At 38.2% G+C, this 13,420-nt stretch overlaps 1 protein-coding gene across 1 annotated transcript in view; it reads left to right on the top strand.

Moving 5' to 3' along the window:
• The window catches only part of LOC127446760 (ankyrin and armadillo repeat-containing protein-like), a 25,588-nt gene extending 12,604 nt beyond the window's left edge, over positions 1-12,984 (top strand). Inside the window, exons 12-22 of the mRNA XM_051707948.1 lie at positions 580-821; positions 2,014-2,167; positions 7,754-7,915; positions 8,009-8,115; positions 8,213-8,335; positions 8,481-8,639; positions 10,847-10,964; positions 11,092-11,201; positions 11,518-11,714; positions 11,796-11,842; positions 11,949-12,984. Coding sequence (XP_051563908.1) covers positions 580-821; positions 2,014-2,167; positions 7,754-7,915; positions 8,009-8,115; positions 8,213-8,335; positions 8,481-8,639; positions 10,847-10,964; positions 11,092-11,201; positions 11,518-11,714; positions 11,796-11,842; positions 11,949-12,097 — 1,568 coding nt within the window. The 3' untranslated portion in view covers positions 12,098-12,984. The remainder of the gene's footprint in view (positions 1-579; positions 822-2,013; positions 2,168-7,753; positions 7,916-8,008; positions 8,116-8,212; positions 8,336-8,480; positions 8,640-10,846; positions 10,965-11,091; positions 11,202-11,517; positions 11,715-11,795; positions 11,843-11,948) is intronic.
• The last annotated feature ends 436 nt before the right edge of the window (positions 12,985-13,420 follow it).

The following is a 13,420-nucleotide window of genomic DNA, read 5'->3' as shown; positions in this document are numbered from 1 at the left end:
GATTTTTTAAAGAATGTTTTCACAGCTCTTCTTCAAATTAGAACAGTTTGTAGTAACGATGGCTGTTAAGCTCCGAAAAGGACAATAACACCATAAAAATAGTCAATACATGACCTGTGTGTTGTAATCAGGGTTTTCTGAAGCCACAATTGAGAAACAAACCACAATTTAAGCTGTTATTCACTGATAACCTTCCCCTCCACTGAAGCTCTGGAATCTCATTTGTGATCACATTCTGATTACAAAGTGATGCATTGATCCTGTGTTTTTTAGTCTGATCTACAGACAAAGCTATCAAATGACTTCAGAGGACTGCTTGACAGTCATGGTCACTATGAACTCCCCTTGTATGGAAAGAGTTGCTTTAAAATTTGTAGAAATTGTCTTTTTGTGTTACGCAGAAAAAAATAATAGCATACAGGTTTGGAATGACAAAAGAGTGAGAAAATAATGACAAAACTTTCATTTTTGGATGAATTTTCCTTTAATTAAACTTTTTTTGTTAAATATCTCAAACATTTAGGAAGACATTTTCTGTATTTGTATTGTTTCTTTATATATTTTTTGTTTTTCTGACAGAGGTACTGCAGGAAGAGGCCTGCTTGGCACTGGCCGAATTGGCTCGGGGTCACAGGGAGAACCAGGAGCTCATTTGTGGGGCAGGAGCGGTCAGTGCGCTAGTGCAAACCCTGCAAAAGAGGAACATTTCTGCTCAGGTCAAAGCAGCCAAAGCGCTTGAATCTATAGCCAGCCAAAATCCTGCCATACAGCAATCCTTCCTCAGGCAATCAGCTGCCAAATATCTTTTACAACTGTTAAAGGTAATGTAATCACAGATTTAGCACAGTAGCTAATCAACAAATTGTGTTTACATTTGTTCTAATAAGAAAAAGTATTTAAAATCAATGTGTTAAGTTTTATTTTTTACACTACCTATAGATTTCTAGATCAGTGGGTCTCGACTGGATTTGCTTCAGGACTCACATTTTACATTGGACAAGTGGTTACTCAGCAAAGTAACAAAATTTGTAACGTACAAAAGTAAACAAAAATGTCTTTAAAAGTCAATCATCGAAATTTATTCATTTTAAACTTACCATGGACCTGATAGGCTTAACAACGCAAAGTGAAAAATGAAAAATGAAAATTCAGTCATTGTTTACTCACCTCTGTGTTGTTATAACCCCATATAACTTTCTTTTTCTTATCACAAAGGGAGAAATTGGGAAAGAAATATGTGCTCAGTGATACCATACAATGGCTGTTTATAGTGACCACCTCTTCAAGATTCAAAAGGACACAAATGTATAATTCAGAAGTCTAATAAATTATTCCATGAGACTCATGATTGTTATGAAAGCATACGATAAGGTTGCATTCATAACAATCACCATAAACTGATGGTCACCATAATCTGCCATTATATGACATCACTGAGAACATTTTTTCACAATTTCTCCCTTTGTGTTAAAAAATGAAAGAAAGTCATACAGGGTTATAACAACACAGGGGTGAGTAATCAATGACTGAATTTTCATTTTTGGGTGAACTATCCCTTTAACATAGGTGTAATAGGAAAATGGACAATTTTAATTTCTAAATGTCTCTAAATGCCAATAAATCACCACACACAAATTGTGGTTAGCACATACCATGTTAATCCTCTGAAATAATTTGTCTAAGTTTTACCCAGTGACAGATGAATTTGTGAGTTTGAGAGTTTGTTTGGACTCATAGCCTTTGATGTCAACAGCAAAATATATGAGAAATGCTTTCCTTTCCCTTTTAAAAGTTGATAAGCGTTTTTTACTGTCCTAATATGGTTAGTTACATTTTATTATTTGCACTTAGCATTGTTTTGTCACGTGCTGTCCATGACACTATCATAACAATCCTTGCCAGTGAGAACCACTGATCTAGATGTATTATGTATTGCATCAAATGGTCTCATCAAAGCCAACCCTAGGCACGGTAAAATCTAGATGCTCTCTAAACTTTATCTTCTGCTTCAAGGTATTCCAATTGGATGTGCGGGAACAAGGCGCAATGTGTCTTTGGGTCCTGACTGGAGAAACTCTGAAGCAGCAGAAACTGATGGCAGAGCAGATGGGCTACCCTCTCATCCTTGACCTTCTTCTGTCCTCTTCAGACAAAATGCAATACGTGGGTATGGCCACATACATTGTGCTCTTATTATACACTGAGTCTTGAGACATGGGACACAACATGTGCGATAGTTTGATTACTAGAATGTTCTAAACACAACTGTAAAATTTATCAAAATTATGACATTACATTATCACTCACTACCCATAGAACAACCTGTCCGCAGACTATATATCAATACTTCATATTTATTAAAGTCAAGAAAAGCAGAAATATTAAAATAAGAAAACATTTCAAAGAGGTCAATGGAGAGGTCAATTAAAAAAAGAGACTTTCTTTCTTCTGTGGAACACAAATGGAGATGTTAGGAAGAATGACAGCTTTAGTCACCATTCACTTTCATTGTATGGAAAAAAGATTAAATTGAAACTGAAAGTGAATGGTCAGTCTAACATATTGTCGAGCATCTCCTTTTGTGTTCAGCAGAAGAAATAAAGTAAAATGGGTTTGGATCAGTATGAAGGTGAGTAAATAATGACAGAATGTTCATTTTGGAGTGAACTATCCCTTTAATTTTGAATTCTGATGAGCAGCATTTCAGTCACTTATGAATGCAAGTAACACTCTCCCTGCAAAGCTGTCGTCCAGAGAGAAGAAGCACCTAATGCAATAAAAAACAGTTCCCATTGACAGTGTTGACAGGCACTGGATAAACTGTGCAGATTAATTCCGGTCCAGCAGGTAAGCAGCCAGCACTTCCTGCTTTGTGGCAGTACCGATCTGTTAGACTCATAAGACAGGAAGGCATGCACAGTGGAATGTTATTTCCCCACTGGGGTGCTCCCTCAACATTGCTTACAAGAGTCTCTTGTATTGCTATTAGTGTTACGCTGTGACCTGATTACAGGCAGTGATTCCAAAACTGAAGTATATTCCAAGAGTGCTTCCTCTTCAGGCAGGTGTCTGGCTCATGTCGACTCTGGATCATCTGTTAAAATGTTTTGTCATACAGATGTTCCCTAAAGATCTTTTTCAGACAGAACTGTCCTCACCTTAGAATGGTTACATGTTTGGAACAAATGATCGGCCCTCTGAAGAATGTTTTTGGACCGGGTTATTATAGTTGTGATTATTTTTTTTCTGATTTTTTATTTATTTTATATTTAATTTAAGCTTTAAGTTTAGTTTAGTTTTTGTTAGTTTTCACTCTCTCACTGTTACTTTTATTTTACTTTATTTTTTAGTGTTTTCTGGTTTCATTTTAGATTTTAGTTTTAGTGCTACCGAAGTTAATACATTAACTGATTTCATTTAAATGGGACTTTAGGCCATTCTTTGTTGTCTATAGGAAATAGCTCGCTCGTGTCAAGATGTGTCCCAGAGGAGTTAAAGACTGCAATAGTTAAACCTAAAAATAGTTAAAATAGTTAAAAATAGTTCATCTGAAATTAATCCAGTTGTTTGTACCAGCGCTACCGGGTGTCTATAAAGTAACTTAATCCATCCAATAGAAGTATTCACAAACCTGTATATTTCCAAAATCTTAAAAAGATAATCCCATTCTACCATATCAAATGCCTTTTCGGCATCAAGTGAGATGGCAGCAACTGGAGTCTGATCATTAGCCACTGACCACATGATATTAATGAAACGCCTAATGTTATCAGAAGAGTTGTGGCCCGAATAAAACCCACTTGATCTATATGTATAAGAGATGTCATAACTTTACTTAATCGGTTAGCCAGAATTTTTGACAATATTTTTATGTCTAGCTGGATCAGGGAAATTGGACGGTAACTCTTTACACTCACTTGGATCTTTGTCCTTTTTAAGAATCATACTGATCCGGGCTTGTGTCATGGTTGGTGGAAGCTTTCCATTCTTTAATGATTCCGTATAAACTTCTAATAAGTGGAGCCAGTTCTGTAGCATAAGATCTAAAAAATTCAGCAGCAAAGCCGTCTGGGCCCAGAGCCTTGCTTAATCAGTAATTAAGACAAGGCCTTAATTACCTCGCCAAGCTCCTCCAAGATTATCTCAGAATCAAGAGAATTTGTTTGCTCCGTCTTCAGTTTAGGGAGTTCTAATGGTTCCACAAAGTTTCTAATATCTTCATCAGTAGATGAAGACGTGGAACTATAGAGATCAAGATAGAATTCTTTAAAAGCATTTTTAATATCAATAGCTGAGGTAAATATTTTACCACCAGCAGCTTTCACTGAGGGAATGGTAGAAAAATACTCTCTCTGCTTTATATATCTAGCCAAAAGCTTCCCTGCTTTGTCCCCCAACTCAAAGTATGACTGTCATGCCCTGAATAGCCAAAACTCCACCTTCCATGACAAAATAGTATTATATCTGTATTTCAATCGGGTCAATTCTCTGAGGCCATCAGATGACATTCGGTGCTTCAGCTCTGTCTTGGCAGAGAACAGAAGCTGTGAGGCATGTCAAGGTGTTGTCGGGCATATTGTAACCGGGCTTATTTGTGACATTGGTGCAGTAAAGGCTTCTTTCTGACAACTCGAATATGCAGCTCATTTTTGTTCAAGTATCGTCGTATTGTGCTCCTTGAAACAACCACAATCCAGAGCAGCCTGTATTTCTCCTGAGGTTACCTGTGGGTTTTTCTTTGTATCCCGAACAATTCTTCTGGCAGTTGTGGCTGAAATCTTTCTTGGTCTACCTGACCTTGGCTTGGTATTTTTCACTTCTTAATAAGTGACTGAACAGTACTGACTGGCATTTTCAAGGCTTTGGATATCTTTTTATATCCTTTTCCATCTTTATAAAGTTCCATTACCTTGTTACGCAGGTCTTTTGACAGTTCTTTTCTGCTCCCCATGGCTCAGTATCTAGCCTGCTCAGTGCATCCACATGAGAGCTAACAAACTCATTGACTATTTATACACAGGCACTAATTGCTATTTAAAAAGCCACAGGTGTGGGAAATTAACCTTTAATTGCCATTTAAACCTGTGTGTGTCACCTTGTGTGTCTGTAACAAGGCCAAACATTCAAGGGTATGTAAACTTTTGATCAGGGCCATTTGGGTGATTTCTGTTATCATTATGATTTAAAAAGGAGTCAAACAACTATGTGATGATAAATGGCTTCATATGATCACTATCCTTAAATAAAAGACAGTTTTTTTTTTTTTGCATGATCGGTCCTATTTTCAAAATCTATGCCAAAATTTCACAATTTCTGCCAGGGTATGCAAACTTTTGAGCACAACTGTATTAGCCAAAATCAACCTTTGCCCCTGAATTTCTGCTAAAACAATAATGATTCTTCCTAATTTATCTTTAATCTGTTCGAGACATTTGCATTGTAGATGCTTACTTATCAGTGTAATGACTCCCCTGCTCTTAATTGAGCCAGCACTAAAGTAAACATGTCCACCCCATATCTTCCCAAATATTTCAGCTTTCTGCGGGGAATGATGCATTTCTTGAAGAAACACTATATCATATTTCTTACGTTTAAGAAAAGAAATAACCTTCCTTCTTTTTATGGGGGGCCCCAACCCATTCACATTCCATGTGGAGACAGTCCACTCATATTAACATTTGACATTTTGACATATTAGAAAAAATAGATTGTGTCAAAAATAAAATTATAAAGACCACATTCCAACATTAGTGCAACAATCAAACCCCAAACTTCCCCCCTAACCAAACAAACAGATAAAAAGAAAAACCTGCGCATGACAGTGCCAACTGGCGTCCATCCCTCTAAACTCAAACAGTCCCTATACGCCTACGAGAGTCCCCGCGACAACTTTGCCATCGGATTGCTCAAGTATACAAATTTCGTGAGACAGAATTACACAACAGAAGATAATCTATAAAACAAACTCTAGCCAATAGGCAGAATAAACACACAGAACGTGTAGATTCATCCACATAACTGTCCCAAAGGTGTGTTCCTCCACAAAACAAGCTCCAGCTGCTAGCGGAGCCAGCACAAAAAAAAAAAAAAAAGCCGTTCAGTTTTCTCGGGCAGTCAAACGAATGTTCAGTGAGCCGGCCCATTCGACTGCTACATGAATGCAACAAATGACCCAATCACTCCAATGTCCTACAAGAAATACTCCACAAAACATAAAATACTCTACTCCAACCAATAGGAGGCATAAGCACAAAGAACATGCAGATTCATCCACAACACTGTCCCGAAGGAGTGTTATTCCACAAAACAAACTCCAGCCGCTAGGCGGAACGAGCACAAAAAGAAACAAAAAAGGCGCTCAGTTTTCTCGGACAGTCAAGTGAATTTTCAGTGAGTCAGGCTCACTTGGCTGCAACATGATAACTTACTCAATCCATTGACTTTATGAAGGACATGGCTTGCTGGGGACATGTAATATTTTGCGGCCATCCTTAGCATCTATTCTCAATTTGGCCGGGAACATCAGTGCAAAATTGACCTTCCGTTGATGTAAGAGTTTCTTGCATTCCTTGAATCGATCACATTTCTCTCTTATCGAATTCGCAAAGTCTGGGAACAAGAAAATGCTGTGGTTCTTCCAAGAATGCTTTCCTTTACTCCTCGCCTCATGTTTATCTTTATCGGATGATCTCAGAAATTTGGCCTGAATTGATCGGGGCCTGTCTCCCTCACCAAATCGCCGAGCTGAACGCTGTGAGCTCGCTCAATTTCCAACTTATGGCCTGTTATGTCGAGCAGACTCGGAAGGAGCCCGTCCAGGAATTCCACCCTATTCTGACCCTCTGCTCCCTCAGGAATTCCAACAATTTGGATATTATTCTGCCTGTTACGGTTTTCCAAATCTTCCAGTTTCTCCCAAATCTTCCAGCTTGCTCCAAATCCGCCTTGATCGCTAGCGGATTAGCGGCTAATTCCCTCTCCGATGACTCCAGATAATCGATCCGTTTCATGACATCACCCACTCTTGTAGCCATCTCAGTGAATTTTGTCTCCATGGCAGTGATCGATCGACGTATTATAGCAAGCTCCTCCAAGTCAGCAAAGACCTTCGTCAGTATTGCCGAAACGTTCATCAATTCTCACCGAATTTCCTTCACCTCACTGGCCAAATCGGCTCCCGGGCTTGTGGCCTGCTGCTCGGGGGCTGCAGCTTGAGCACGTAAGTGTCTTTTAATGTCTCCAGAGCCCGAGGATTTTGAATTCTTTGACAATGTCTTCCTAGAACAGTTCAGGGTGTATCGAATCTCACTGGTTTTTGACACAAAGTATTAAAACTAGCAAACGTCCGAACCTTGCATGGCACCACGTGACTCCCTAGTCTCAGTTTTTCTTATTATGTTAGTTTGTATTTTTATTTAAAGGTTGATTCACCCAAAAATTAACTTTTGTCATCGTTTACTCACCCTCGTGTTGTTCCAAACACGAATACTTTATTTCCTCTTTAGACCACAAAAGATGTCACTTTTTATGGAAAAAAGATGCAATGAAGGTGAATGGTGACTGAGGTTAACATTCTGCCTAAAATCTCCATTTGTGTTCTATGGAAGAAAGAAAGTCATACAGGTTGGAACAACATGAGGGTGAGTTAATGATGGCAGAAATTTTGTTTTTCAGTGAAATATCCCTTTGAGTTAATGAAAATATTATCATTTACATTTTCTTTAGTGATAACATTGATCTGGTTTTTTCTCAGGGTGCCAAGCAGTGATTGCTCTAAGCCAGGACAGTCAGACCCATCAGGATGGCTTTTGCAGGGAGAATGGGGTACCACCTTTGGTGCGTTTGCTTCGAGGGTCTCGGACAACACAGAAGACCCTACTTAGTGTCATCAAAGCCCTGGGGTTTTTGTGCATTGGTAATACAGTATCTCACACTTCCTCCATCTTTTTGGTGTAAAAAGGATTTGTGATACAGTGCATATGACAAAACCTTTGTTTTGTGGTTGCAGGAGTTGCGCTCACTGCAAATAAAAATAGTCAAAAGATTATTTACAGAGAAGAGGCTGTTCATACATTATTAGAGCTTTTAAAATCACACAAATCTCTGCAGGTCAAGGTAAGTATTTTTGTAGTAGCAATAAATGAGATTAAAAAAAAGAAGTGGCATTGTAGTAATGGCACTTTTTTATGTTTTTTTTTTTTAAACATATTAGGTGCAGGTGGCTCAGACACTTGCCTGTGTGCTATTAAGGAACCAAAAACTCCAGAGGGAATTTTGGGAACAAGAGGACCTCTCTTATGAGATCATTCTAGAGCTCATGAGAGTAGAAGACAAAGTAATTCACATTTAGATATATAGCTACCACTTTTAACTTGCTTTTCCATGGTAATCTTTTGATGGCACAAATAGGTTGAATGATTGACTAGTATTTAATCTTCAAAGAAACTACTTGTCAAGATTTAATTATGGTTTTCCTTCAGAACATTTGCCTGGATGCTGGACATGCATTGTCTTTGTTTGCATGCAACAACAAAGCTCAACAGAAGGCAATTAAAAAAATAGGAGGAATTCCAATGAACATATATGAGAGCTTTTTGAACTCTGACAATGAGATTGAAAGAGTAAAAGCTGCATTTCAGGTAATTATAAAAACATGTAAAGTGGGGTCCAAAGTCTGAGACCATTATTATATATTCATTCATTCATTTTTTTTTATGTTGATAATATATTTTGTTCTAAATTAAAAAGGAATACCCTGCTGATATCATATATCAATATACAGTGCATCCGGAAAGTATTCACAGCGCTTCACGTTTTCCACATTTTGTTATGTTACAGCCTTATTCCAAAATGGATTACATTCATTATTTTCCTAAAAATTCTACAAACAATACCCCCATGACAACATGAAAGAAGTTTGTTTGAAATCTTTGCAAATTTATTAAAAATAAAAAACAAAAAAAATCACATGTACATAAGTATTCACAGCCTTTGCCATGATACTCAAAATTGAGCTCAGGTGCATCCTGTTTCCACTGATCATCCTTGAGATGTTTCTACAACTTGATTGGAGTCCACCTGTGGAAAATTCAGTTGATTGGACATGATTTGGAAAGGCACACACCTGTCTATATAAGGTCCCACAGTTTACAGTGCATGTCAGAGCACAAACCAAGCCATGAAGTCCAAGGAATTGTCTGTAGACCTCCGAGACAGGACTGTATCGAGGCACAGATCTGGGGAAGAGTACAGAAAAATTTCTGCAGCATTGAAGGTCCCAATGAGCACAGTGGCCTTCATCATCCGTAAATGGAAGAAGTTTGAAACCACCAGGACTCTTCCTAGAGCTGGCTACCTGGCCAAACTGAGCGATCGGAGGAGAAGGGCCTTAGTCAGAGAGGTGACCAAGAACCCGATGGTCACTCTGACAGAGCTCCAGCATTTCTCTGTGGAGAGAGGAGAACCTTCCAGAAGAACAACCATCTCTGCAGCACTCCACCAATCAGGCCTGTATGGTAGAGTGGCCAGACGGAAGCCACTCCTCAGTAAAAGGCACGTGACAGCCTGCCTGGAGTTTGCCAAAAGGCACCTGAAGGACTCTCAGACCATGAGAAACAAAGATTGAACTCTTTGGCCTGAATGGCAAGCGTCATGTCTGGAGGAAACCAGGCACCACTCATCACCTGGCCAATACCATCCCTACAGTGAAGCATGGTGGTGGCAGCATCATGCTGTGGGGATGTTTTTCAGCGGCAGGAACTGGGAGACTAGTCAGGATCGAGGGAAAGAGGAACGCAGCAATGTACAGAGACATCCTTGATGAAAACCTGCTCCAGAGCGCTCTGGACCTCAGACTGGGGCGAAGGTTCATCTTCCAACAGGACAATGACACTAAGCACACAGCCAAGATAACAAAGGAGTGGCTCCGGGACAACTCTGTGAATGTCCTTGAGTGGCCCAGCCAGAGCCCAGACTTGAACCCAATTGAACATCTCTGGAGAGATCTGAAAATGGCTGTGCACCGATGCTCCCCATCCAACCTGATGGAGCTTGAGGTCCTGCAAAGAATAATGGGAGAAACTGCCCAAAAATAGGTGTGCCAAGCTTGTAGCATCATACTCAAAAAGACTTGAGGCTGTAATTGGTGCCAAAGGTGCTTCAACAAAGTATTGAGTAAAGGCTGTGAATACTTATGTACATGTGATTTTTAATAAATTTGCAAAGATTTTAAACTTCTTTCACGTTGTCATTATGGGGTATTGTTTGTAGAATTGAGGAAAATAATGAATTTAATCCATTTTGGAATAAGGCTGTAACATAACAAAATGTGGAAAAGGTGAAGCGCTGTGAATACTTTCCGGATGCACTGTACACTCACCGGCCACATTAGGTACACCTGTACATCTACTTATTCATGCGACTATATATGCCATTATTATTCTTTTTTTTTTTTTTTAACCTGAAGAAAAGTTTTAGCATTTCGGAAAATGTAAAAAAAAAAGTTATGATGGAAAACGAACAAGAAATATTTAAGATTCTGCACCATTTCAAGGTCATGCCAACACAAATGCATGCTGTCATTACAGCAAAAGGGAGATAAAACAAATACTAACAAATTTCAAATTATGCTATTAATATAATTTGTAAAGATAAAAGCAGAAAATTTGAATTTTCACTAGTAGTTTCCAACTTTTGGATTTAACTGTATTTTCTTTTGGAAGTATTTACCATAGTAGAAAATTACATACTTACTGCTTTTAATGTAAACCTGTTAGGGTCTGAAACAGCAGGTGACAAAAACAATTTTTGGTGCTTATTTTCAATATGCTTGTATTTTGTTTACCAGATAGTTGTGTTAGCCAGAGTGGTTACAGGATCAGATGAGGTGACTTTGACTGCAAGAGGAGTCACTGTTCTTGTTGAATTATTACAGTCTGACCAATCCACCACTGTTGTAATTACAGGTGAGAGGACACTCAATTTTTTTGCATTATTCTTACAAATTAACAAGTTTATTTTAATGTTTATCAATAAAATGAGAAATTAATTTTGTATTAAATATACTGAAACTTTTAATGTCTCTTATCCCAGCACAATTACTTGCTAATCTCTCTCACATGAGAGCAGGTATTACTGATGCTATTGTCACCATGGGCGCTATAGAGCATCTGTCTGCTCATTTGAACTCAGAGGATGAAGAGGTATATTCTTTTTAATCATCTGATGCATATCCAGTGGTTCCCAATCAACAAGTATAATTGCATGGAAGAACTGAAAATAGAGCATCTTAAAGGATAGTTCCCCAAAAAATGAAAATTGTGTCATCATTTAGTAAACCTGATGTCATTCCAAACCTTTGTCATTTTTTTTCCACTGTGAAATGCAAAAAGAGTCATTTAGCATATTGAGTTGCTTTCTTCCATACAATGAGTAACAGAAGTTTTCCTTTAAAAATCTTATTTATAGGACTTATTTATAAAACTAAAATAATATTGCCTCTCCCTTCCTACATTTCAGGTTCGAACAGCTTGTGCAAGTGTTCTGGGTTACCTTACCTTCAATCGACATGCTCATCGACAGCTTATGGCGAAATGTAGAAGAGCCCCTCATATATATGATCTCCTAATGGAGAATCTATCTATAGATGCCAGAATCTCACAATTCTTTGCGGCAGAGTTCGAAAGACAGCGAAGAATAGGGTTTCCGTCCCTCAGGTGCTTTACATTTACACAAAAACGAGGCCTTTCATAATTCACAAGCATAATTTGATTTTCTTTCTGTTTTCTTCATTGCAGTTTGGAGATAAATGGCGGGCCTCCTGTGCCCCACCGTGGTAATAAAGGTGCATGAATTGATTAGTGTATGGTAGAGCAATAATGTGATACTGCCCAAAGCAAAGAGCAATATATTTTACAAACACCTGTTTGTGCTATAATACTGCTCACCAGGCTTGTCGAAGAGATCGAGTGCTAGACGTAGTCGGTCAGCAATCAGTGAGAGAGAAACGTCAGTTCCTGTGAAGCACCATTCAAGGCCAAGAACTGCTAACCACAGAGGCAAGATGGGGCAGAAGCTGAGCTTAAATGGAAATAAATGAGGACACTGAAAGGACATGCACTCTGTACTCTGTCAAAAGTTGATGGAAAAGCATATACAAAGCAGATTTTTTTTTTTTTTTTTTTAATAAATAATCATTTATTAATACGTTGAAAATGCCCTCTGTTTATAACACAAAATCAAGAATTTATCCTTAGTTTTAATGTTGGAACTTTAATTGCAGCCTCTTTAACTTCTGTGGTGATGTCTAATCCAAGCGGTGCCCTAAAAATAAATGTAATATGTCAAAACATAATTCATTTTAATCTTAAAAAGGTTCCAAACTTTACAGTCAACATGAAACACTGTATCGATTCTGTTTTATTTCCGTAATTTGACATATTTCTAGATGAGACTTGATTTCATCCATTGGGAATTGAGTGGGTTATATAAGATGGGCATTACATACAAAATGGAGACATATTGTTGAAGGGAAGAGGTTGAAAAGTAAGGGATTTGTGATGTCAGCATTAAAGGAAAGTCATTTCAGGGGTGGATAAATCGATTACATTTTGATTACATTTTTTGTTTTAGAAATAAGAAGAAGAGTTGCACACAACAAAACCAGAAATGTGCTCTATGAAAATAAAAAGTAAATTTTGATTGAAAAAGGGTCGATGTTGACTCAAAGATTCAAGGATTTCAAGGGATAGTTCACTCAAAAATGACCATTTTATTACCCTCATGCCATCCCAGATGTGTATGACTTTCTTCTGCTGAACACAAATTGCAGATTTATAGTGAAAAAGGACTTATATTTTGGTCTATTCTCACCCAAAATCAATTGGATCGCTTCAGAAGACATAGATTAAACCACTGAAGTCTTATGGATTACTTTTATGCTGTGTTTATGTGCTTTTTGGAGCTACAAACTTTTGGTCACCATTCACTTGCATTATATGGACCTACAGATCTGAGATATTCTAAAAATCTTCATTTGTGTTCAGCAGAAGAAAGAAAGTCATACACATCTGGGATGGCATGAGGGTGAGTAAATGATGAGAGAATTTTCATTTCTGGGTTAACAATCCCTTTAAAGAAACATTGAACAGGGGACACGATCCACGATGGAAGAGATATTAGGGAGGCCAGCAGGGTGTGCTCACCCTGTGGTCTGTGTGGGTCCTAATGCCCCAGTATATTGATGGGGACACTATACTGTAAAAAGGCACCGTCTTTTGGATGAGACATTAAACTGAGGTCCTGACTCTCAGTGGTTATTCAAAATTCCATTGTAAAGAGTAGGGGTATAACCCTGGTGTCCTGGCCAATTTTCCCCCATTGGCCCTTCTCAGTCATGGCCTCCTAATAATCCCCATCCATT

This window comes from Myxocyprinus asiaticus, chromosome 10 (assembly GCF_019703515.2).
Source record: "Myxocyprinus asiaticus isolate MX2 ecotype Aquarium Trade chromosome 10, UBuf_Myxa_2, whole genome shotgun sequence".
Lineage (NCBI taxonomy): Eukaryota > Metazoa > Chordata > Actinopteri > Cypriniformes > Catostomidae > Myxocyprinus > Myxocyprinus asiaticus.
Note: the sequence above shows the minus strand (reverse complement) of the source record. Positions and strands in the feature narration are given on the sequence as shown.